This window comes from Coturnix japonica, chromosome 3 (assembly GCF_054131305.1).
Source record: "Coturnix japonica strain WE chromosome 3, WE-NBRP24, whole genome shotgun sequence".
Lineage (NCBI taxonomy): Eukaryota > Metazoa > Chordata > Aves > Galliformes > Phasianidae > Coturnix > Coturnix japonica.
Window position 1 is genome coordinate 52,188,020 of NC_140665.1, and position 24,464 is coordinate 52,212,483.

General features: G+C 43.4%; 1 protein-coding gene across 4 annotated transcripts; it reads right to left on the minus strand.

Annotated features, from left to right (window-relative positions):
• Positions 1 to 1,393: 1,393 nt before the first annotated feature.
• Positions 1,394 to 24,252, minus strand: TNFAIP3 (TNF alpha induced protein 3). 4 transcript variants are annotated; one of them, XM_015858416.3, is made up of 11 exons: positions 23,875 to 24,245; positions 21,326 to 21,639; positions 16,755 to 16,945; positions 16,384 to 16,531; positions 16,021 to 16,191; positions 15,135 to 15,315; positions 12,745 to 13,658; positions 11,183 to 11,415; positions 10,219 to 10,438; positions 2,355 to 2,411; positions 1,394 to 1,492 (listed from the first exon to the last, which is right to left on the minus strand). In XM_015858416.3, exons 2-11 carry the CDS (start codon positions 21,621 to 21,623, stop codon positions 1,476 to 1,478), a joined length of 2,430 nt encoding a protein of 809 aa, XP_015713902.2. In that variant the 5' UTR covers positions 21,624 to 21,639; positions 23,875 to 24,245; the 3' UTR covers positions 1,394 to 1,475. The 4 variants fall into 4 exon arrangements, with proteins under 4 accessions (XP_015713902.2, XP_015713904.2, XP_015713901.2 ...); XM_015858418.3 differs by lacking the exon at positions 2,355 to 2,411; XM_015858415.3 differs by lacking the exon at positions 1,394 to 1,492 and having other exon boundaries at positions 2,030 to 2,411.
• Positions 24,253 to 24,464: the final 212 nt, after the last annotated feature.

The following is a 24,464-nucleotide window of genomic DNA, read 5'->3' on the forward strand; positions in this document are numbered from 1 at the left end:
ATAAGTAACTACCATCACTTCTTTCTGAGTCCAACTTACACCCACAAATCCTGAAAAAGTCACTTAAATACAAAGGCAAATTACTCACATGATTCCATGTTAATTAATAAAACCCATGCTTTTCCAACATCAGTTACTAGTATGATCTGTAGAAGGAATGGTGTAGACTTCTGTGAGGTACCTGTTTCAATATCATACAATGTTGTGTCAGAAAAACATTGAAACTCTCGCTGCCAAAATCAGTGTGCACTTTGAACTGATTGGCAGTAAGTATCCTTCAGCAAATGGCTTCTCTACTTATCTTCTGCAGAGATTCATGCCAGATTTAATCAAATTCAACCTTTTCTTCTGTGGGCCTGGAAAAAAATAATAAGATGTTACAGATTAACCAAAACAAGCGAGAGAGTAATAGAATGGTAAAAATTAAGGAGACAAAAGAGTCTGTAAAACAGGGAAAAATAGATGGATTAGCGATCCAGACCCACTGAAACAAACACATTTTAATACAGGAGAATTATAAGCTGAAAACAACAAAGAGAGTAGGAGGGCACAGTGGGTGAATATCTTAACATAAGTTCATTTGTTGCAGAGATAAAAAGGAATTATGTAGTTTGTGGATGTATAAACAAGTTAGGAGAAGTGGTTTTTCCCCTGTATTTCCATTGCTGAGATATTTTTTTTCCATGGTAATATTTCTAAGCTTTTACTGGTACTTCCCAATTCTCACTGAGATCACAACTTTATCTTTATTAGGAACATTTTTCCACTGCAAGGAGGGTGTTTCTTCCTTGATTATGGCAATAAATCATCACAGTAATAGGTAACAGCCAACTAGAGGAGACGAACTTCTCACTTAGCTTCCTTGTTCATGCCACAATGGCTTATTTTCGTCTACCCTGATAATTTTGAAAACCTCAGATTAAATAAACGGTCAGTTATATCCCCCCATTCGTAACACTTCTCATTGTGTAAGCTGGATACAAATCCTTGCATACATCTCTATGATTCAAAGAAGCTAAATGTGATGATCAGTAGCCAACTAGAAGTAGTGTGCAGAACTGTGACACTATCTTGTTTGACAACATTTTGCTCTGTTAGAAAGAGAACTGATGACAAAGACAGGTGATTCTGTGATGCAGTTCCATCTACTGCAAAGGAAAAGCCTGTTTCTTTGAATGCATTATTAATGCAAGTGGAGCAGACATTGTCCTTGGCAACAGTGCCAAGTGTCTTGCAGTTAACACTTGGTCCAAACAGCCCTGCCTTCATATTACTGCACTTACACTTGTTTTCTACACTGGAAACATACAGGAGCTGAGCAGGGAATTATTTGGGAGTTCAAATACATTTCTTTAACACTTGAAATAACTGTGGAAATGGTAACATAGCGAGCTTGTTATTTAGGTAACTGTTTAATGCAGGGACGTGTATCTTGTTCCACATGCTCCCTCTGGGCAGGTTTCATCTCGGTTCTTTTATATCCAAGGAGTACCTGAAAGAAAACACAACTTCAGAAAAATGAAAGGTTGTCTAAAGTTTAGTCTCAATATGTCCCAAAACTGCATTGTTGGTGGGGAACAAGTACATCATCAATACAGACTGAAACATCAAGTATAATTATTTGTGTCAGACCTTTTACTTCAGGATGTCAGTGAGTATTGTCATAATTAATCATTTAAATTTCACAGCTATTGAGGGGAGTTATGTGAACATTACTTCTCTAATTTCTTGCAAGACAAATATATATTAATGGATGGTTAACTGCCCCAGAGATGCAAAGCATTTAATTGCCTAACACCCATTGATTTCGGGAGGCATTAGTTGCCATAAGTTGTATTTTCATGGCTTGCCCAGCATCAAAATCTGATTAGTTAGTGAGTTACAAAGCAAAAGACAATCTGCATATTGCCCTGATTTTATAGCTTTCTTCAAGAGGAAACATCACCACAGAAATGGTGCGTGGGATGCATCTACTCCAGAATGTCACCTTTGTAAACCAGTGTAAACATCTACATCTGAGCTAGTCATCTGGGTGCCCCTTGTAGTCAGGGGAGGGAGAGACAGCTGAGATTAATTCCACTCTGGGTGTCTGCACCGCAAAAGCGGAATACCAAAGTGAAGCCTACACCAGCTGTGGTCATTCTCTTACCCTTGCCTTTCATATTTGCTATCCTGAGATTCACCGGAAAAAATTACAAAGTGTATCCAGGGGATTTCCATGCAGTCCTTGATGCTATCTTTAGAGTGCTCAAATGGAGCTGCAGAATAAAGAACTTGTTTGTACTTTTTCTTGTGTCTACTTGTCTCTGCTTCACTCAGCTGAAAACAAGAAAGTTTGTAGATTAAACACTTACTGGTTCCACGTGGCTGTGAAGTTACCATCTCCTGTTTTTGCTGTCCTCTCTGATGTCCTGCAATTATTTTCTATTTATTACAGGCTCTGCTGGATTCATTCTATACATTCACATTTCCCTTATTGCAGTATTAAAACTGATTTGTTCAAGTTTTACAAATTAGCGTGTACTTTCAAGTATCTTGTTCCTTTTTAGCCAAGCAAAAATAGGTAATGACCAATACGGTTTAGATACACTTTCTCTAGCAGTGATAATATTTAGTTATACCCTGAAACATAACAAAACAAACAAAAAAAGCATGCTAATACTAAGAGGTGAAGAACGAACACTGTTTTGGCAGCTGTACTATAGATGTTATTAGCACAAGCTGAAACTTCATTGTGGGGAATCAAAATAAAAGAGATAAAACCTATCTCTATTTGCAGCTGAATTTGATGAGTTTAATTCAAAGTTGTTCCCAAATAGGAAGCATTGTCAGCTCAAAGAGGTAAAAACTGAAATACGGAAGGTCAACCCTTCGCAGAGCTCAGCCAAACTTCTGCATTTTTACAGGAGAAGCCACCTACAAGATGAAGTAGGCAGCCCAAGGAGGAGTGTTAGGGGCTGGGTGTTTCCAGCAAGCTGCACTTCACACTTTCACCTTCTCCAAAGTGACAAAGCAGAGGATAGTATCCTCCCCAGAAACTGACTCAGGAGCACCCTGACTGGTGTGAGGGTGGGTGACAACAAGACAAAAGTCACCAGGAGACAGAGGGAGACCACCACAGGCACTCTGAGGAGCTGAAGCTAGAAACCTACAGCATGTGTAGGCGCTTCTGGAAGTGCACGTGTAGCCATGTGGCGGAAAGTATCAGGAAGCTCTGTACAACACAGATCAGCTTGTTCTTGGTCACAGCTGCTGGTGGGTTGCTATTCTGGTAGAGGAAAGCCAGTCTGGATCAAAGCACACGTGACAGTGAGGTAATTTAACATTGTAGTGACCTTATAATGTGAGGACACGTGGAAAAACAAAGCCCCAGGGAAGACTGAATGCACTGTATAGCCCCAAGTGGAGGTCTGACTTAGGCCCCAGTGCAGGAGAGAAAAGCAAAGCTCAAATGCCTGAAGTAACAACAAAGCAAACTGTAAGTCAGTGAATTATATAATGAAATCCCAACAATATGAAGTTCTGCCTTAATAAGTCTTCCCTGCTGGATGCCCAAAAGAAAAACAGAGAAAGAACATTCTGGTGATGAATATGTTTAATTTGACATTCACGTAGCCTCGGGTTTGGCAGAGCCCAAGCTACATGCCTGCTCTGAGTAATGCGTTGTGAACTTCCGTGGTGCACATGGCTGATATGACTCAGATGCACAGGAGCGTTGGCAAACACTGGAGGCTCCAAGCACCTGCCCCAGCACCAGCCTTCAAAGAGACCTGCTCTGCTGAGGGTCAGCATTCATGGCTCTATTACCACCCCCAAAACTTCCTTTTTTTTAAGAAAAAAAAAGAAAAAAAAGTCTCTGGAAACAATGACTTTTTCTTCTTTTCTTTTAGGCAGTAGATATAGGCTGGTCTAGACATGCACGTGATTGTGAAACAGCGTGCAACGTCGTCTATTTTGCTGGCTGTGTATGAATAATACGTAATTGAAAAATGATGTGATATGTACCCTCAAGTAAAAATCAGTTTGATCTTCATTGCAGGCTATAAGTTAGAAGGTAAGTAAGCTATAACTTATCCTGCTGGAATGTCAGTCAGGCTATTTTTCTTGCTTTTTAAGTGATTGTGCACTAAGGACCACAGAACAGGCTGAGATGCCTAATTACCATTACACGGTAACCAGCAGCCAGTGCAAGGTGTGCCATTATGTACAAGAGGACATAACAGCGAGGTCTGCTTGCTTAAAGATGTCTTTGCGGCATGTGGGTTGCAACAGCAGCAACTGAATGCCTCTTTTTTCACTCCAGAACACAAAAAAGGAAGTAAGACACTGTTTGTATAAGATACCTGGCCAAATTCCCATCCTCATTATCTTACAGAAAATCTAGAGTAAAGTTGCTGAAGTCCATCAAGTTATTAAGGATTGACATCAGTATAAACGTTATCAGATCTCGCAGCAAAATGTTTACCAGGTGTCACTTCAGTGCACGCTCTTCTATCATGGATGTCAGACAAGAGGAAATGAAATGATTGCTTCAGTCATTAATAAAGTGGGAATTCTGGCAGTGTGTTCTCAGGCTGCACAGCACTTAATGCCATGACCAGGCCATGTCCCACAGTTATCTGAGAGCAGCCAGTTGGAGAGGTGCTTGTTTCAAAGTGAGGAACATTGCACATGAGCTTGGAGCAGAGCCCCAGCTCACCAGCTGGGCTTTACATTGTAAATGAGAAGGGAATTTTGTCCCTTTCTTGTGACATGCCACCAAGCCTTTGAAAAAAAGGATGGGGTTGGGAACTGGATGAACTCACCATACGCAATTGTATTAGATCATATGAATCCCTTGAAACGAAGCCATAAGCAGAGAATAAAACCTAAGTTTTCCCCATGGTAATTCACCAGGGGAAATCTTACTTCCTGCCCAACATCATGTATTTGTACCAGGCCCTTAGCAAAAAAAAGTGTGTGTAGGGGGGGTGGGGGGTGGAGAGGGGTAAAACACGAATCAATAACAAAAAGAATCATTGCTGTCAGAGATCAAGGGTAGTGGGAGGGGGAGAGATTACGTACACGGTGTTCAGTTTAGCGAGGCCGGAGGAGGGGGCAGTCTGCGTTGCACGCCGTAGGCTGTCTTTCAGTATTAGACACAGGGAGTTTTTTGAGAATTAGCATTAGTACAAAAAGATGTCATCATAAAACTCCCAAGCAAAATTACCTGCTCTTATTTCAGGTTTCTGTTTGACCAACATTAAAGACGTTCTAATACGTACACATAAAGGCTTTTTTTTTTCGTTGTTGTTGAATGAATGAATGCCTTGGTAACTCGAGATGCTGCTGCATTGTGCTCACCAAGTTGCCTATAGCTCACTCAGCTCGCTGGCAGAAGGTGGAGGGCAGTGGCAGAGGGCACAGGGGACAGCAGGGGACTGATCGACTCAGCTCCACTTCTCCTTGGGAAGACTATGGCAGGCTTCTCCAAAGCAACCACCATAGCTGGCCAAGGCAAGGGGAATTAATAAATTGGCAGCTCAGTTAAGCCACTTCTGAGCATGCCCAGGGAGGTTGTGGATGCCCCGTCCTTGGAGGTGTTCAAGACCAGGTTGGACGGGGCCCTGGGCAACCTGATCTAGTAAATGTGTATGTTTGGTGGCCCTGCCAGGCAGGGGGTTGGAACTACATGATCCTTGAGGTCCCTTCCAACCCGGGTCATTCTGTGATTCTGTGATTCCTGTGCTGCTAGGCTGACCCTTCTGAACAAGGCAAGCATTGGTAGTACCAGCATGTTATCGCCAGTACGGGAGACAGCAGCAGCACAGAGGTTACTGACCAAGCTCATGTGTGCACACTGAATCTGCTCCCACCAGGAACGAGTTTGCTGCGCTGCTCATTAAATTCAGGCAACTGAAAAGTGTAACTTCTTATTTTACATTTAATATAAAGTGAAACTGTAACTGCTCAGCACTGTGGTTTTCTCTTTTTGTGTTTTGCATATCACACCATTGTATCCTACTCAAGTATGCTGGATAAAATTACATAATTGCTATTCTCCCTATGCAAAACTCCCATCATATCACCATGCTAAACCACTTATTTTATAAGGATTGAACATGCGAGCATTTTTACTTCTTTCAGTAAAGCAGAACTCCTTCAAACAACCACTTTAAAGTCCCTGTTGTACATGTTCAGAAGAGGAGCTTAGAGCTTTCCCCCTCAATCCTGGATGAGAAATACTCCTGGATGTACCCAGAAAGCTTGAGTCTCACACTGGGATCTAAATTGCTGAACTGCCTTTTCTCCTACTCCTACCATTGTCAGTGTATGGGGCCATAGCTCCCAGGTATGGATAACTGATATTTGGTGCAAACAAACTACAGCTCCAGATAAAGTCAGTGCTGAAGAGCTGTGTAGCTGCATTTGCAACACTGAGCAATATGAGAGCCAAAGAAATTGTTACAAATACTTTCTTTTTAGGCACTGAAAATGTACCAGTGACATGGTGATCCGTAATCCAAAAACCTTGGAAATTACTACTGTAGGAAAAAAGAGATGGATATCAATTCTGTTGAGCACTGTCTGTTTCTTGTTGCCAGAAAAAAATGTCAGCAATTCCCAATAATTTGCTTTAAGCAAAGCATTTCTAATTTACAACCAAACCATTTGAGCAAAAATATATCTTATGGATGCAGGCCCAAGCTATGGATGCCGAGTCCTAAGACCACTTCTATTCACTGGTTTATGTCCCTGTGAACTAGGCTGGTGCCCAGCCCAGGGACATTCCCCATGGGAAGTTTGGGTATGCCACCACTTAGCACAGTGGAACGTTTTAATGTAGATCTGTGGCCAGAATAAGGCCTCAGCTGGCCTGTCACTCTTCAGATCATGGGCTGCTGGCTGTCACTGGTGTACTGCTCCTGCTCCAAAGGCCCACATTTTGCTTAACAGATAACATTTAGATCATATATCTTCTCAGTCAGAAAGAATTACTGAGGCTATCTACAAGTATCCCTAAATAAAATGAATATGTAAGCACAGCCTGCAAAACGATCAGTTTCTGCACCATGTTACAAGGAATTTCTACTCAGAAAAGAATCTTGCATCTCAGCAAAGAGGCTACTTTCTGTAAGCTGTCTCAGAAAGGGAGAATCCAAATGAAAGTTCTCTCTTACAGACCAGGAAGGAAAAAGAATTACTTGAACTTGAGGAGCTGGGCAGACAACAGAAAACATCAGAGGGTCAAAATCCCCTCAGGGTATTAGGGAAATACCAAAATATTATAAAAAATAAAAAGACACAAATATCTTTAAAGTTCCCACACGAGTCGGTCACAAGAGACAGGCTGAGCATTCATTTACATATGAGCTTCAGAATGAGATGAACCACATGTGACTTCGAAGATATGAGTAACAGGCCCGGAAAGTAGCAAAGAAAATCAAGGGGATTCAGGCATTTCAGCTAAAACCCTTCTTCTGTGCAGAGGCTGCAGTCAGTGGCAACCAGAGCTAACCAACCTTCCCCCTCCCAGCTCTCCTGTCAGAAGCTGAAGAATAGGAATACACAGGATGGGGTTGGTAGGCGTGAGAGGCTCTGCCCTGATGGAGCAGACAGGTTTCAGGCTGTCTGCTTTGAAAGGATGCGGCACACAGGTCCAAAGGGATGTGGGCTAAACTCTGTATGAGGAAAGTTGGCATGAACTCGGGAATGTGAGGAAGCTGTGAGAATTACAAACACTAGCTGAGCTATCTTAAAAGTACTTCAGAATACAGCATTTATGTGGTTTCAACTGGGAAGGTACCTGAAGCATGTGCTAAAGCAAGCTCCTGAATGAAAAATGAAAGGGTTAACTAGGGAAGAGAGCAGCTGACCAGGAGACAGGGTGGGCAGGATCACCTCTTAGGAGAGGGCCCACAGTCCCTTTACACAAGGAGGCTTGCAGCCCCTTCTGCTTTTCCTTTCAGACTGTGGGCAGCACCTAGAATTCAGGGTCGCATGCAGTACTGCCTGACTAGGCAGAGGCCTGAAATACTGAAGCACCAGTGCAGGCATCTTCACGCCATGCTGAGGGAGCGTTACAGTCAGAAAGCCCCTGGAAGCATGGCTAGGTGTGGATGAACTTGAGATGAAAAGAAAACATCCCTTTCAGGTATCATCCAGCTGAGCAATTAGCAACTTGCTTTTCAGGAGCTACCAAGCAAGTCAGATGCCAAAACCAAAAAGGCAAAGGCCATCCCTGCTACTCATGGTGAGGTGGTGGGGCCACCCTGGGCCTTTGCTTCTACACACATGGGGAGCTCTCATGACCATCACTGCCTCCCAGAGTGGCACTTAAGCCAGCTGGGAACCCTTGGGGTAACTGGTGGACAGATGGATGAAGACAGCAAAATCAAGTCTGCCTGGCTTAGCTTCCCTTGCAGCCTGGTCCAGCCCCATCCTTACTTGGCCACATTCAGCTCTGGGAATGGAAGACTGAGTACACACAGGAGCTAAGTCTTGATGTACACTGACTGCATGGCATCCCACAAGGTACCAAAAGGACACCGAGGTACTGAGAGACTACACAGAGATGCACAAGAAGCTACTGCCTTCTGAAAATGCTTGGCTGCACAACCTGAAACAAGGGACATCAGTGCTGTGCTCAGTGGTCATCCTGGACAGAAATCTTTTTGCAGTGGGTGCCACGTGCTCAACTGTGCTCCCTCTCATCAATATAAAATACCAAATTCAATCCTTCAATAATTTATTTCTTTATATCCAAGAATGTTTTTCAATCATACATTTAAGTTGGCAAATTTCAACACAAGAGTAAATATACGTAAAAAAAAAATAATAATCCTAGATGTGCAAATTTCAAGTTGCATTGTTTGAAATAATATAAATATTTTAATAAACCATATATTCACATTAACATTAAAAATATATAAAATTTAACAGAAATAAGTTGAATTATTTTAATTTTTTGTTTCTTTTTTCTTTTTTAATATATAGAAAAAAGATTCTAAGCTTGACAAGGAAATTAGAAAAGGTATCACCTCCAAAACAGCAGCAGCAAAACAGATACTGAAAACTTAAGGAGTATGAAAGGGGAAAAGAGTCTATCAGGCACAACAGTAAAGGTGAATTTGCTGAAGTACTGCAGATTCAGAAGTAAATGTATGAACTCCAGGAGTAAAGTCTTGATTCTAAGGCACCCCACTGCCAAGCTCCAAGCTGTTAGCACAATGTCAGAATCACATTAAGGGTAACAGAAAAAAAGTGAGAGAGAAAAAGGGAGCTGGGGTGTGAACAGCAGCATGTGTATTTCTGGCAGTTACAATGGAAGAGAAGAAAGTTGCTTTGGCTTCAAAACTGGAGCCTAAGACGAAAGGCTTTTGTGACTGTTTTTTCTTTGGTTGGAGATAATTCCTTCCATATGTGAGGGGAACTGCAGGATTCACATTTTCCATCACACATATGTAAAAGTTGCTTCGGTAATCACATCATCTTTCCAGCTATCTTTGATTTTGGGAAGGGATCTAAATGCTGACCACTGCTTGTTTTGTTTAAGATTGCAGTTTGCCAAGGGCTCACTCACTGATACCACCCTAAACGCCTGCACAAGCTCCAGCCTTGCTGAGCTCCACAAGAACAGAAGCAAGAAACTGAGCAAACCAAAGCAAGTTTCTTCACACAACCTCACTCTGTTTCAACTGCAAGGTTATATCAACCTGTCCTGGAGGATCTCTCTCAGCAAAGACATGCCTCTGACCAACATACATCAATGCAGATTTCCCATGCTGACAAAAGTAGATGTGAGTCCTCCTTCTGCATGCGTTGGGGAGGTACTGAGAAAGAGGCAGAACCAGGAAGCTCAACTCTTCGGAATGAAATGCTTCAAACTTCCAACTGGAAAGTCCAAGAATTAAATAGAGCATGACAGAAGCTTATTCATGAAAGACAGCTCTGTGCAGAAAGCAACCGGCCCTCCATAGCAGTTCTTGTATGCAGTGTTTAGAGGAAGTACATACTTATTCCCATTCTTGGGAATAAACAGGAACAAGGGCAGACAGCTTATATTTTCCCCCTAGTCCCTGCTCCCAGGACTGATAAGTGTTTTGGACATAGCACCATTTCAGTTAAGGAAGAAGCTGGTATCGCTTTCTTTTTCTTTACCAACTCTTCCTCTCCGCTAGCCGTAGATCTGTTTGAACTGGTAGCATTCATTGCAATAACCATTGCACTTGTTATTACCATAGTGATCACAAGCAGGGGCTCGACAGCGTTGCTTTGGGGGCTCGTCTGCAGCTGGCTCCCTGGGAACCCCCAGCTGTGCAAGCTGACCAAGGCGCTGGCACTGCTGGCACAGCTCACTGCTTCTGCAGGCCAGGTTGTTCCGACATGAAGCCACGGCACATTGTCTCTTCTGGCTAGTCGGTGCTGCTCGCTGTAGATCTCTGCGTTGTCCTGTTCTCTTGAAACACATTAAAAACACTGTCAGTTGTCATGCTGGTTGCACAGGTAGCATTTCATTCACTTTCCCCTGCGCTAACACATTGTATATGGGACCACTGGGGGGTTGGTAGTGACCACAGACAACAAACACTGCCGCAAAAATTGCAAGAGCTTTAGGAGACTGCTTTGCAAAGTAGAAAATTCACACTAGAGCTAGTGGGCTTTCCAGATCCTAATACAACACATACTGCTTCTGAGGAGTACGATACCAAGAGACCACTTTACCAAAGAATAACATAAATTCTGTCAACTCCTAGAAAAATAGGTTTTGTATCTTTGGTAATTCTCAATTCTAAAACCAAAACAGACCAAGTGAAATAGCCTGGAACAGAAAATCTGTGATGTGCTCAACGAAAAAAGCAAGACAAAGCAGAGTAAATCTCTTGATGAAGTTATGTAGCTCTAAAGGGATGAATGAAAACCCCTGCAGCCAGCAAACAAAGCCATCCATGGGTTCACTGAAACTGCAGGGCAAATTCTAGCTAGGTAAAACAGAATCAACAGCCACAAAAATACTAAATTGAGGATGTGCATTAGAAGTACTGCTCAGTTGTAGCAAGTGGAAATCATGAGATACCTTACACTAGTCTTCCCATGACACTTAGAAATTCTCATGTTGCTGCATCCTATTACACTCTCTGAGTCACTCTCACAAGGGAAAAACATGCTAAACAAGAGGAAGGTTTTCAGAGTTCATACTTACTTCAGGCTGTCTCACTAGCTGTTCTTCAGTCCTCCTGGCTTCCTGAAATCGCTGGCTCTGGGCTTTAATGAAACAGTTCTGGCAGTAGCCCTCCAGCATGGTACTACCCAGGGTGCCACAGTTCTGCTGCTGGCAAGACATGGTATTGTGGAATGCAGCAGCTGAGCTCCCCTGTTGACCAGCTGCTGAGGAATTCCTTTGAGATCTCCTCTGGTGGCGTAGTGAAGCACTGTCTGTAATGCAAAGAAAGGATGAGGAAATGTGTGAATGAGCCCAAAAGATGTTATGGCCCAAAGTGACTACAAAAGTTCCTCAATTGGCAAAGAAAAAAAAACCAAAAAATCTGCTAGTCTCAAACACTGCATTTTGACAACTCCGATACCTCTTAGTCAGAGCACATTCCTTCAGCTTACATAAACAAAGGGCTAATAGAGACTGAGCTTTACATCAAACAGCTGATTCGAGAAGAACCTGCTCACAGCATGGAAACTGGATCTCAATAAAGATGAGGAAAATCACCATTGGTTTTAGAATGGCACCTGCAATACATCCCAACTCTTCCCTTCTGTCCTCCTTCATTTCAATCACATGGGGTAGTGGAAATATAGTAGTACAGAGCTTAATAGGTTAATGCACCCTAAACCTCTTAATTTAATGAGGCAATCATATATTCCACAATCATAACAGTTTTCTAAGTGAACAACACTCAAAAATAAGCTTTTGTAAGCTAGCATAATAGGCCCTTGATGTAAAAGTACATGGAAAATGTAGCACTGATCTGCTTGTCAGCAACGGAACTGTCTTGAGATAAGTATTATTTTCCTCTCACATGTGCATCCCACCCTCTGTATCCAAAGGCAGTTGCCTGTGAAACAGCAGCAGCATGGAAGCTGAAGATTTCCCAACGTGATTAATTTACAGACTATTTTAGGGTTTAATTTTAAGCTTATGCAGTGAGTATCAAGAAACATTTCAAGGTACATTATAACCATATACTCCTTATGTTACTATCAAATACTTATTCTGTATTGTCTACACATTATATTTGCATATTAACCACAGACAAATTCTCCTGGCTCTGTTTATTGAGATTTCAGTCATTACTCCAGTGTTATATCTGTTAAACCCAGAACGGATACAGATCTTCAAATTCATGCCAAGTTTTTAGAAAGCCTTCCAAACACAATTGGTTTTCACTAACATCAATACAACATCACTTCCCTCACCAGTTCCTAGAACTGGTCTAGCTATGATGAAGTTTAACCTGAGAAGATTTATACCAAAACATTACTACAGTGTAGGGTTGGAAGGCATCAAAAATGATGCTTAATTGAAGTTTTTCTTTCATGGAAGGCAATGGGAAGTTTTACAAGATTTCATATATCCCACACTGTTATTGCATGCCTCTCATTTGGGATAGCAACAGCCAATAAAGCACATTTTCCTCATACTGCTGCTTCTGCTACACAGTGTTTGTCACCTCTTGATCTTTCAGAGCACAGCACATGCAAAACTTCAGTTTCACCATCTGCACATCTAACAAAGCTCACATCTTCACTTACCGTGGTTTTCCCTGTATTCAAAGAAGCACAGCGTGCAAAAGCCCTCATTCTGTGCTGTTCCAAAAAACTTGCAGCCAGGTTTCCTGCAGAGCTTACTTCCCTTCTCTTCCAAAGCACGTGGGGCATGAGGCAGCGCGGCCAAGAGTGGCTCATTGCAGTTGCTGTTGGGAGTTTGCTGGCAGGAATGCTGAAGGAGGCTCTGTGGGATCTGGGATGGGTCAGATGTAGATCTCTGATGGCACGCGGGTACAAAACCAGGGCTGCCATTTGAAGAGCGCTCTGTAGTCCTTTTGAAACAAGTGCTGCATATGCCATTAAATGTCCTGTTGGCCTTCTGATGGCACACCTTACACGTGGCATAGTCCAAACGCCTCTGGTTGTCCAAATTGTTACTAGCAGCAAGCTGTCTGGCATTGTAGCAGCGTTCACAAAGTCCGTTGTGTTGCACATTTAAGGTGAAGGGGCAGTCTGGAGTCCGGCATTTCATGGCAGTGGTTTCACTATAGAGGAAAAGGCTGGGAGCAGTTGGGGGTGCAGAGCGAGGCCCTGTTACAGCCTCCTCAGACATCCATCCCCCAGGTTCACAAGCTTTACCACTGGACCCAGCTGCCTTCAGTTTCTCAGGTGCTGCTTCGGAGACCTGCTTTCTTCCTTTGGTTCCCTGCGACCTCCGCTCAAAGCACTCATGGCAGTAGGGCTGGGTGTTCACAGACATATAGAAAGGGCAGTTTGGAGTTTCACATTTCACCTGTAAGAGGGAGAGCTGGGAAAAAGACAGTTCCTGTCTGTTCCTGGAGCAGGCCTCTTTTCTGGCAGGTTCAGCGTGCTCCTGCCATTTCTTGTACTCGTGCTGCACCAGTTGAAAGTAATCTTCCACAAGATTTATTTCTTTGGGCAGGTTGCCTTCATCCAACCTAACAGACATTAAAAAAATAATATATATGTATATATAATATATAATAATATATATATACACATACACACACACACATACACACACATATATGCATACACACACATATACATACACTGAATATATATATATATATGGTTGAAAAGGGCAGATGGAAGGGGAGGAGGCAAATATAAGCCACATGGGGAGGAAATGTACATTTAATACACATCCATATTACTCAGCTAGAAGATCCAGGATGTTAAACTGTTGCTGTAAATGGAAATAACTTTAGAAGCAGGTGTTCAGTGATGTCAAATAGAGACTTTCACATCTAAAGAAATGGACTCGCATGGTGCTAAACGGAAGTATTCTTGAAAGGATTTTCAAGGTGAGGTTTTTCTGTCTCTGAAAGCTGTTTGCGGGAGGAATAATCGGATAACCTTTCAGAAATAAAAAGAAAATCCCCTAAATTCTAAATTTGTCTGAAGACCTGTGCTCAGTAGTTGAAACTAGAGTGTCAGATCTCCTTCACCAGCCCATGCTAAAAACAAACCTTTCATACTCTAGACACAGTACTTCGTGATAAACTTCATTACGAAATCTGCTCCTGTTTTTGCACTCTGGGGTCTGTAGCTACTAGTTAAATTCTTCAGACAAACAAAGTGGCTTCAGTTCAGTACGTGCAGTACTAATACTTCTAGCAGAATCCCTACCCGGACCCTGAAGGCGGGGAAAATCCCAGGTTGTATCTTTACCATGCAATACTTTGGAGGACGAGGAGCCAGAATTGCTTGTATTACTCAAGAACCTATTGGGGCAGCAGGAGAAGCTCAATTACTGCTGCATTTATCCTTTGGGTAGAAGGCCACCAAAGCAGAACAACTCGACACTACAGAGACATCACTACAGGCTGCAGTGGGAGTAGCAACAGTCATAAAGGGGCAGGCAGACACCACTGCCAGTGATCCCCACATACAAGAAGCTGGTGACTGCAGCTGCTCCATGTGTTACTGACTGCCAGGGGCACGAGGGCAGATGCCAACTCCTTCACTGGCCACAGCTTCCTGCCTGCTGCGCCACTGCAGGAACACAGCCTTTCAAAATGCTGCTTTGAAAAGATTGCCAAATATTTTCCTTTGCACAGGCAGAATTACACCACAAGCACTTAAGGCAATTTACCCTTGCATAAAGCGCAGGGGTTCTCTGTAACCAGTTCCTGGTTTTAACTGCTTTTCAGCCACTTCCTGAGCAATCTAAAAGGCAATAAAAGTAAGAAAGTAATCCATTGGTTTTACTTTCCTCAAGCTGCTAAGTCTGAAGACATTTTTGCATTTGAATGTGGTTAGAACCCATCAACAGAAATGCCAGTATCTTTTATTGCAGAGGGTGAAGTATACTGCCATAGAAGGGAAAGACAAAAAGCACGCACACAAGGCTGTCTGGATCCTACCACTACCTTAAACAACTTAACTGAGGAAACAGGAATGACACTCACTTTGCAGCATTAATTAAATGAGTTGTGCCATGATCCCAGCCTTGCACTGGAATTTCTATGACTACCAAGTAGTCTTTCAGCAGCTGCTCTTTCTCCCTCTCCTCTGCATCTGTTAGAAAGTGCACGCTCAAATCCTCGAATCTGCCTCGTTCACTGGTGACCAGAGGGACAGCTCGGATTTCTGTGTGGAAACACAAAGATTTAGCATAGATATTTTATCAGACAAGACTATGAGATACAACACTGCTACTGAACTTTGGGAAGACAAGAGAATGGCTAGCAAGACCAATTGGTTTCTAAAGAGCACAACTATGAGAGGAGGCAGACATGGCCCTGCTACAGATCAAACCCCATCCCACTGCAATTTTAATGTCCCCAATGCATAATTGTCTTCTCACTGTTGGAAGTACCATAGATCTTACCTCATTATACATTTTCATGGGATGATGCCCTAACATGAACTTAGAGAACTGGTACCCATTCAGAAGAAAAGCATACTCTGCCATCTTTCAAGTATCTCATCACACCTGCTAGGCAGCAACACACAGCTCTGAGACTATGTCCTTCAAAGCTTTCCATGGAGGAGCATGAAAAGAAGGCCAGAGCACTGCAAAGCAGAGGCCACCTTTTGACTTGTCCCAGCCCTGATGCAGGTGAGCTGCGCTCCCTTTTCAGCTGGTATTTTGAAGACAGTCTGTAGTTTCTATTCAGATTTACAGACACAGTTGTTTCTGTTTAAGTTTTAACAACATATTCCAAAGGAATCTTCTACATCAATTTTAACTTTCAAAAGGGAAATATAAACCAGGTTGTATTTTAAATGCTTTAGCAGTGTAACAAAATTGAAGAGGCTATGCAAATACCAGACAAGGTACTTGAAAAATACCTGGCCCACTGTCCTTCAGGGTCACAAGTGGTGTAAAATGCATATTGTCGTAGCCGAGCACAACTGGATATCTGTAGCATTCTTCAGCTGGCCAAAGCAATGGCAGGTAAACACCACCAACATTCAGAGGAGCAAAACTGGAGCCTGATTCTAAACTTCTCACAACTTTATCTACGTAAGGAAGAAAAAGAAAATCTGTTAAGTTGATGCATCTGGCAAAGAGATAAAAACATTCTAGGTGCATCCCAATACTCCCAGTTCCAGAAGATGCCTACCTGAAAACAGCAATTAGCAAGATCAGATTACTAATAAAGCACAGACTAATGCAGTCCTTAATGAGAGATGACATGCTGAACAACTCACCTGCAAGGACAATGATTGGTCTTCTGAGGATGTTAGCAAGAACGAAGATGTGGATTTCTTCCAGTGCATTATAAGGAAGTCTGTTTCGAGCCCCAGATGTTTCTGGGGAGGTCATTTCAATGAGGTATTCCCACTCCTCCTCCCAGTTCTGAAAAAAGAAACATCCATCAGTTCAAAACCGGCCCAAAGACACAGGGTCAGGAACCAATTGAAGTGCTCAAAATATTTACATTTTCCCATTTCCTCCAAAGGAACAACATTTCTTCTCTCCACCAACAGTGGAAATACGTGAAGCCAAAAAATGAAAGAAAATCAGGAAGGCAATACTGACAAGCATTGAGGAAACAGCACGATCCCTTAGGTCTCCTTACCCGGGTGTCAAAGTGGAGTCCCGTTTGCACAAACTCCTGGGATTTAATCGCCTCCCGCTGCCAGCGCAGCTTGAAGTTCCGTGTGTCAATCTCCTTTAGCGCACTAAACAATGTCTTCCTTAAGACAAGGTCAACATCTTCAATACCCCACATGTACTGTGATGCAGCATGCATGAGGCAATTCCCATCGCCTGTATAAAAAAACAACAACACCATTTTTAAATGGCCACTTAAATACAACTTCACCAACATGTGAGATGTGGGAATACACAGAACATATACATATTACATGTGCACTTCTCCCTAAGTGTCTGCCAGAAGGCTTTTCACAAGCAGATCACAGCTAAGAATGCTCTGCTCAGGAGAATAAAGCAAGTTGTTTCCTCTCCCTCTGGTTGTCCCTTCACTTGACAGTGAGCTGTCACTCAGCAGTGGTAGGAAACTTGCTCTTTATTTAACTCGGACAGATACCAAAAGCTAAATTTTGGGTTGATTGCAAATGTCAAGCGCATTTGAAATAGCTTTTAACACAACTGAGTCACATTAAAAGTATAACAGAATGTGTAAATGCCCTTCATCAATGCTTACGCTAATGTATACACTTGATGGCACAGGGTTGAGAAAATGGAAAACACTAAGAATATCCTATAGTAACAGCAAGCCTCGCTTCCTCTGACAAGGGCTGCAGTGATATGCTTTGCTCAGTGGAGGAATTACAAAGATTGAGAGACAGTACGAGATTTATGTAAAGCAACTGTAGGAACACCTCTTGCCTTCCTCTCAGTACTGACAGCTGAATGCTGCACTGCTGAACGTTTAAAGGTTTGCCTTCCTAAAACACAAACTTAAGATTACCTAAATGAAAAACAGTGATTTGTTTTCCATTCAGACAATCCCTTCCGTTGAAAGAGCCCTTCCTACATGCAGGAAGGAAAGCAAGGATCTGCAGTTTCAGGGGGGAGGAACTGAGAATCAGAGTGGTTAATTAACTTAATTGAAAGGTGGAACGAAGTATGCCTATGGCTGGGGTTCAAATTCTGCTTCTACCCATCCTCTTCAATAGCTTTTTGAAAGGGAAATATCAATAATTATTACTGTTATAGAATATCATAGAATAGCCTGGGCTGATAAGGACAATGATCATCTAGTTTCAACCCCCCTGCTATGTGCAGGGTCACTGACCACTAGACCAGATGTGGCTGCCCAGAGCCACATCCAGCCACGTCATGTCATGGCCCCAGATGCACAATTAGGTCTGGTGTTTAATACAGGGAGAAGCAGTTTTATCAAAAGTTAAAAAAGCGCAGTAATTTCCTTGGAACAGAAGACACAAACTATGATAGAACTGCAAGATTCTTCTCATGTAGGTGAGTTAAAAAAAAGGACCACCACTATACACACACCTGAAACCATGCATTATGCATCACTGTGGTGCTCAGGGATATGATTTAGCAGAGGGTTGTTAGAGTTAGGGTACTATAGTTAGGCTGCGGTTGGACTTGATGATCTTCAAGGTCTTTTCCAACCTGGGTAATTCTATGATTCTATGAGCTCAAGTAAGTCACTGCATGAACACTTCTCCTACTTTTTCTGATGCATCAGAGAAAAATCTACAACAAACTCCATAGCTATTGCTTGAGAAGTACTTCAAACTTTATAAACTATTATGGACTCTTTGCACACCAGGTTCCTTACACTGTCTTCTGGTTTCTGAATGCCATCTTGCACAGCTCACCTAAAGACTGTAGCCTGCTTGTATGAGCTAAAAAAATAAATAAATCAGGGAGCAACGTATAATATAGAAAAACTGTCTGGGTTTCCTTCTGAACAAGCCAGATGAGATATTAATCCCAGTAAAATTTTCCCTTCACAAAATCTAGAGCTAAGATAAGATTTGTCTTTTTTTTCTTTTTCAGAGCCGACTTTCAGTTCTTTATTGAGAAGCACCGCACCAAATTCCTTACACAGCACTTGGAATTCCCCAGCACTAATTGACTACCAGTTGAGCAACAGTCGTACTTTTTGTTCTGCTGCCCGCACAGCTGAACGGTGAAGCCTCCCTCGGACTTTCCCGGGGGTGTGGCTGGGTGAACTGGAATGAATGCCTATTCATTATACAAGTGAAATCGCCGCAGCCAATAGATGATGGAATTTTTTGGTGCGTGTTGTTTTTAAAAGAGCAGTTTCCATTTTGGTACCACCTACCGCCTTTCCTCCTATTCTCCCTGCACACGTCCGCAAATAAACGTGAAGCGATTCTAAAGTTGGGGTTTTTCTTATGCTGTGAGCTCATGTAAGTATTAGGTAAAAATATATGTTAAAAGATCCAATGGGAGAATCTCTTTCTTTGTTTTGAACTAAGAAAGATCACACATATCATAGAATCATAGAATTACCCAGGTTGGAAAAGACCTTGAAGATCATCAAGTCCAACCACAGCCTAACCAGAACCCTAACTCTAAAAACCCTACACTAAATCATATCCCTGAGCACCACATCCAAACGGCTCTTGAACACAACCAGGGATGGCGATTCAACCACCTCCCTGGGGAGCCTATTCCAGTACCTAACTACCCTTTCTGTAAAATATCTCTTAGAAAAACCCATCAGCGACTGAAGGAACTAATGTATTCCTCCCACACCTACGAGTTATGCAGTTGAATGCTTTTAAAATATTCTTCACACCACGTGGAGGAAAAAAAAAAAAAAAAGCCCACGTTTATATTCCCACTCACTTGAATAACATTATTTTCTAGGCTAGCACAGGGCTCCTCCAGGCTTCCATCCCGTTTTTCAGGGATCAATCCTTCAGCCCAGTTTACCTTCCCCCTCCTGCTAAGCTGCAACTACTCTGCATAAACCACATGCTCATTGAGCCACTCCTCCCTCCTTTCCATGCCCTCAGCAACCTTATAGCACAGAAGCCACACCACGTGCTTTGTACTGGCTGTGTGAGGTGTAGGGGAGAACACAAATCAACTTGACTTGCCATCCTAAGCCAGCCCCAGTATTTTAGCATCCTATATACCAGAACACCTACTCACAGATGGAATCTCAGCCCACAAATTCATAATACTGGTGTACATGCCCGACACAAGGACCTGACACAACAGACCCCATTCATGGAATATCCCATAAGCAGAAGAATCTGCCTGCCTAATCATTACTGAGCCCTGTAGAATTCCTACTACTATCATATGTGGGGTTCCAAAACCTACACACTTTGCTGCAGACAAAACCTATTTACACTGACCATTTTCACACAAGATCTGTTACAGCATATGTCTCAGAGCAAAGCTTTGAATGCTCCACATATGGAGCAACGCCACCCCCCTGGCACTTGCCAAGCACTGGATGCTGTAGCTGAAATCTCAGTCCTGGAAGTTCAGGATTATGCAGCCTATGAGGGCACTCAACTGCTGCCAAATGCAGATGCAGCCCACAGAGCTCACCAAAATTTCAGTGTTTCTATTACAGTGACAGTGATGCACATATGGATTGGACTCTTCAAGGTCAGAGCAGTTGCATCTACATGGTGATTCTGTTTTTATGGCTTTTGTAAAGCACGGTTGTGTAGTCAGGTGGGGAAGAAAAGACTGTGGTCTAGAAAGACAAGGACTGTGTGTATATAAACAGATCTGAAAATAAACACCAATGAGCATGATGCTGGGACTTGGCTGAAGGTCCACCACATCCACTGTTTCTACAACCAGTGTCACCCGCTCCTTGAACAAAAAAAAGTCTATTTCCCATGTTCTTGGAGTCATTGCTCTCCCTGTCTACATTCCCAGTTTGGGGCTTTCTATACAGCAGAGAATCCTGAGTCTGAGTTTACAGCTGCACGATCGTAACTCATAACTGTTACCAAATCTCTCCTGTACTGAATATGAAATCCCAGCAGTTCTCACAGTCATGTGCTAAATTTGCTTGCTTGATGATATGGTTTCTTGTATCCCACAGAGAAATGTTTGTACCACCTCTATTTCATTTATACCACCTGACACAATAAGCATAAAGTAACCCTGAAGTGAAGCCCTATAACCAGCACCAACCCTCAAGAGAAAGGGCCACCAGTATTTGGTGCGTGAGGCACGTGGAGGAATGGCTGTCAGGCCCTAAGGAAAGGCAGAACCTCACAGACCCTGTTAGGTAGCAGAGCACCAGGGAGCTGGCTGTGTGCAGAACTGAGCCTGCAGCAAGCAAGGTCGGCTTGGTGAAACTCCACAAGGGTGCTACCATCTGGCCCGGTTATACAAGGGAATAAATCCCTGCTGCTCAAAGCATCCCAAGCCTCCACTTGCCTAGAGTTAAGGGCTGACCACTGCTTCTAATAGGAGAACTGACACATGGAAAGTCAGGCCTGTGGAACAGCAATGGACAGACAGAAGTTACTGATGTTATGAAAATACCCAGGAAGTTTTCACGCCACTCATCATGCCATCGGATGGGGATTGCTACAGACTCCAGACAGCATGCTACGCGGAGAGAATTTTAGCTTACGCAACTAAGATAAAAGGGCAGATCTGTATTACCCACTTTAAAATGAGTTCAAAAACCTGCTCACAACTTACCATTAGTTTTCAAAGGCACGAGTCTCCTGACCTCCATACACCAGTTCAGTTTCCTGTGGCGCTCCAGTGAAGTCTGGGTGGCTTGGTCAGTCAGGGCCTTCTGAAGCGTTTCCCGGAATTGAGGGCAAAACTGGCACATTCTGAACATTTCTATAGTGTATCTGTGCATAGTCCTGAAGTGGTGAATTATTCCACTGGGGGGTTTGACCAGATCTTCAGGTGTCCTCTCTCTAATCTTCACAGCTTTCAGCATATTGCTCTGATACAAAGCCTGAGGAAGGATGTGTTGGCCAGCCATGATCCTAGACAAAAATCTGAAATGAAAAAGAAAAGTATTCCCTTACTGACTTGTTAATTGCCCTTGCTCTGCAAGGTCTGCACAGACTGAGAATACACTTCCATGTGTGGAATTCTAGTTGCTGTTTTGCCTGTTAGTACACAGAGCGGATGACATCCACTGAGACTTATACCAGTTCTTATTGTTAACGTTTACCTCTGTTAGCCTCTCTGCATTACACAGAGATAACTACTGAAGAGCTTATTCCACCCATTTATTGTGATCATTCATTGAACTCCTGAAGAGAGTTCATTCTTCACTAAGACGATTACATCATTGTACAAAAAAAAAGGCACTTAAATAAAAGCAAGGAAAGAAAAAGGCAAGATCAAGGGAAGGGAAAACTATCTTGGAAACTTGACTAATTGATAATTGCACACTGTAACACCATATGAACCTGCTGAACTTTCAGCACATTCCAAACTCTTGTTTTGATGACATGCCAAAAAAACAGATAATGTCCATTTCAGATTTCCACAGCTCATGCATTCTGATAAGTGATGCTGGTATGATATAAAAAGAGCCTGGATATCACACAGTGTGCTAGATTCTGTCCCGTACTTACATTGGCTGGAGATGGTAAAAGAGGTATTAGTGGCAGATCAAGCACTCAGGGCCAGACCTGTGCTACTCTTCTTGCGGCTCCTTCTGTTTTGTGAGCAGAATAGCACTGCAGAGGTGCTCGTGCAATGTGTGGGGGAACAAGCTGCGGTGCCACTATTACTCAGCGGTAAGTCAACATCGCTGAAAAAGCATTTCCATTTGGCTCAAAAGCCCCAATATTTTTCCATAGTGGGACAAGCAGCGTTTACTGCCCTGCATCCCTTTCTTTGGTACCTCTGGCCTGATGGGCTACAGCAGGAAGAACAACAACAAAAAGCCAACCAACCCCATAACCTCGAAGTATCTGTAGTCTGAAATACTCATTCTGAGCACACTAACTCTGTGTCTCGCTGCAGCCAGATGCAGGGACCACATTCACACATCCCTCCTGTGCACTGCAGTAACACCATGAGCTATTATTTTTAGATGGAGAGACTACGTGCTGTCCATGTAGACTGCTGCTCTGCTCACAAAGCCAGATTTCTATCAAGCGAAATGAAGGTCTGCATACCTAACATTTAGAATCCAGTTGGTCACAGCAGGAGTGAGGATTACAAATTTAGGGACAAATACTAAATCATACATATAAATCAAGACCTTGATACATGCCATGCCAAGTATAGGGTGACCAGAAACAAGAGAAAGCTTCCTAACAGCTGCTTCTCATCTATCCCTAACCAATATACTTTCACACATGCCACTCACGTAAATCATCCATACATTTAAACATGGGATTGAGGAATGACATATAAACATATTAACCTGTTTAATAACCACAGCTCTGCTTTGCTTGGAGACAGCCAGAGTACTGAATTCCTAAGTTACGTAAGTAGAGTCATTGAGTCAATGAGGTTTTTTTACCCAAATAAAGGCTTATCAGATGATTAATCACTACTGGCACAGACCCTTGAAGTGGTTATTTCCAGCTTTAGGTAACAAAAAGTACTGAGTCTACAGAAGCATTCACTGGAACCGTAAATTCAATGTTCTGTTCTATTCTATGGGCACATTTTCCCCTCCAAAAGTGGAAACTACTGTCTGTGGCAGTTACTTCAAACATCAATCAAGGCAACATCAGAGCAACCCTGACTATGAGAAACAAAGCAATGAAGCAGCTCAGCAGCCACAGAAGCTGACAACTCAAAGCACATTAAGGCTGTACTTGCTAACACCACACTGTGCTTCATTGCATGCCCACCCTACATGGCCTTTAAACATGTAATTACTGAGCTCCCAGGAAAAGAAAAAAGTTGCAAACAGTGCAGCACATAGTTCCCCAGCACATAATATGGAAGATGCTGGTCTTGGGGAACCCTGTGTTCCGTTCTCCAGCTCTGTCCCCTAACCGAAGAAGCCAATGGTAAACCCCTGCCGGCCGAGCACTGCAACGAGCCTTAAAGCCTCCTGCAGCCTCCAGCCTCCGTCACTCGGAGGTGCGGGTGGCAGCAGCCCCAGCCAGGCCTCGCAGCCGGTCGCCCCCCGCTCTACCTGCAACCCCGGCCCACCGCCAGTCAACAGAGGGCACAATTCCACCGCTCGCCGCGGGACTGCTAACAAAACCTCCACAATACAGTCGGGCAGCCTCTCTCCCAGCCCGAGCATTGCTCACCTCTCGGCCGGCGGGCTCCTCCGGGCGCGGGCTCGATCCGCCGCGAAATGCCGCTCAGCAGCCGGGCCGCGGCGGGGGCACACAGTCAGGCTCGACCGCCATCAACACCCAGCCGGCAGCAGGCCCGGGTTGACCTGGCCGCTCTCGCGTCCGCCGCCCCCTCCCCGCTCCGGAGCTGCTGCCGCCGCTGCCTGCGCTGCGGAATGAAGGGCTGAGCTCAGCCTCTTGTTTTCTTTCCCCTTTCTGTTTCAGCGCATGGACAGGAAAAAAAAAAAAAAAAAAAGACAACAACAAAAAAAAACCCCAGCGGGGATTTCCACCGTCAGCGCTTGGGACTTTCCGACATGTGACAACAGCAGCTCAGGCATCGCTGGCTCCACGTAGGGCCGGCAGGGGGCACCGAAGCGCTCCCTCCGCTTACAACCTCCCTGGGCAGCCTGTTCCAGGGCCTAACCACTCTCCTAGTGAAGAACTTCCTCCTAACATCCAACCTAAATCTTCCCTCTTTTAACTTAAAACCATTTTTCCGTGTCCTGCTATTGTCAGCCCTTTCCAAGAGTTTACTCCCCTCCTGGGAGTAAGTTCCCTTC

Coding starts and splice junctions, on each gene's coding strand:
- TNFAIP3 (XM_015858415.3), bottom strand. CDS start 21,623: ATGGCTGGCCAACACATCCTTCCTCAGGCTTTGTATCAGAGCAATATG. Junction 15,316..16,020: donor CCTGAAGGACAGTGGGCCAG/GTATTTTTCAAG, acceptor GTTTCCACACAG/AAATCCGAGCTGTCCCTCTG. Junction 13,659..15,134: donor CATTTAATTAATGCTGCAAA/GTGAGTGTCATT, acceptor AATGTCTGTTAG/GTTGGATGAAGGCAACCTGC.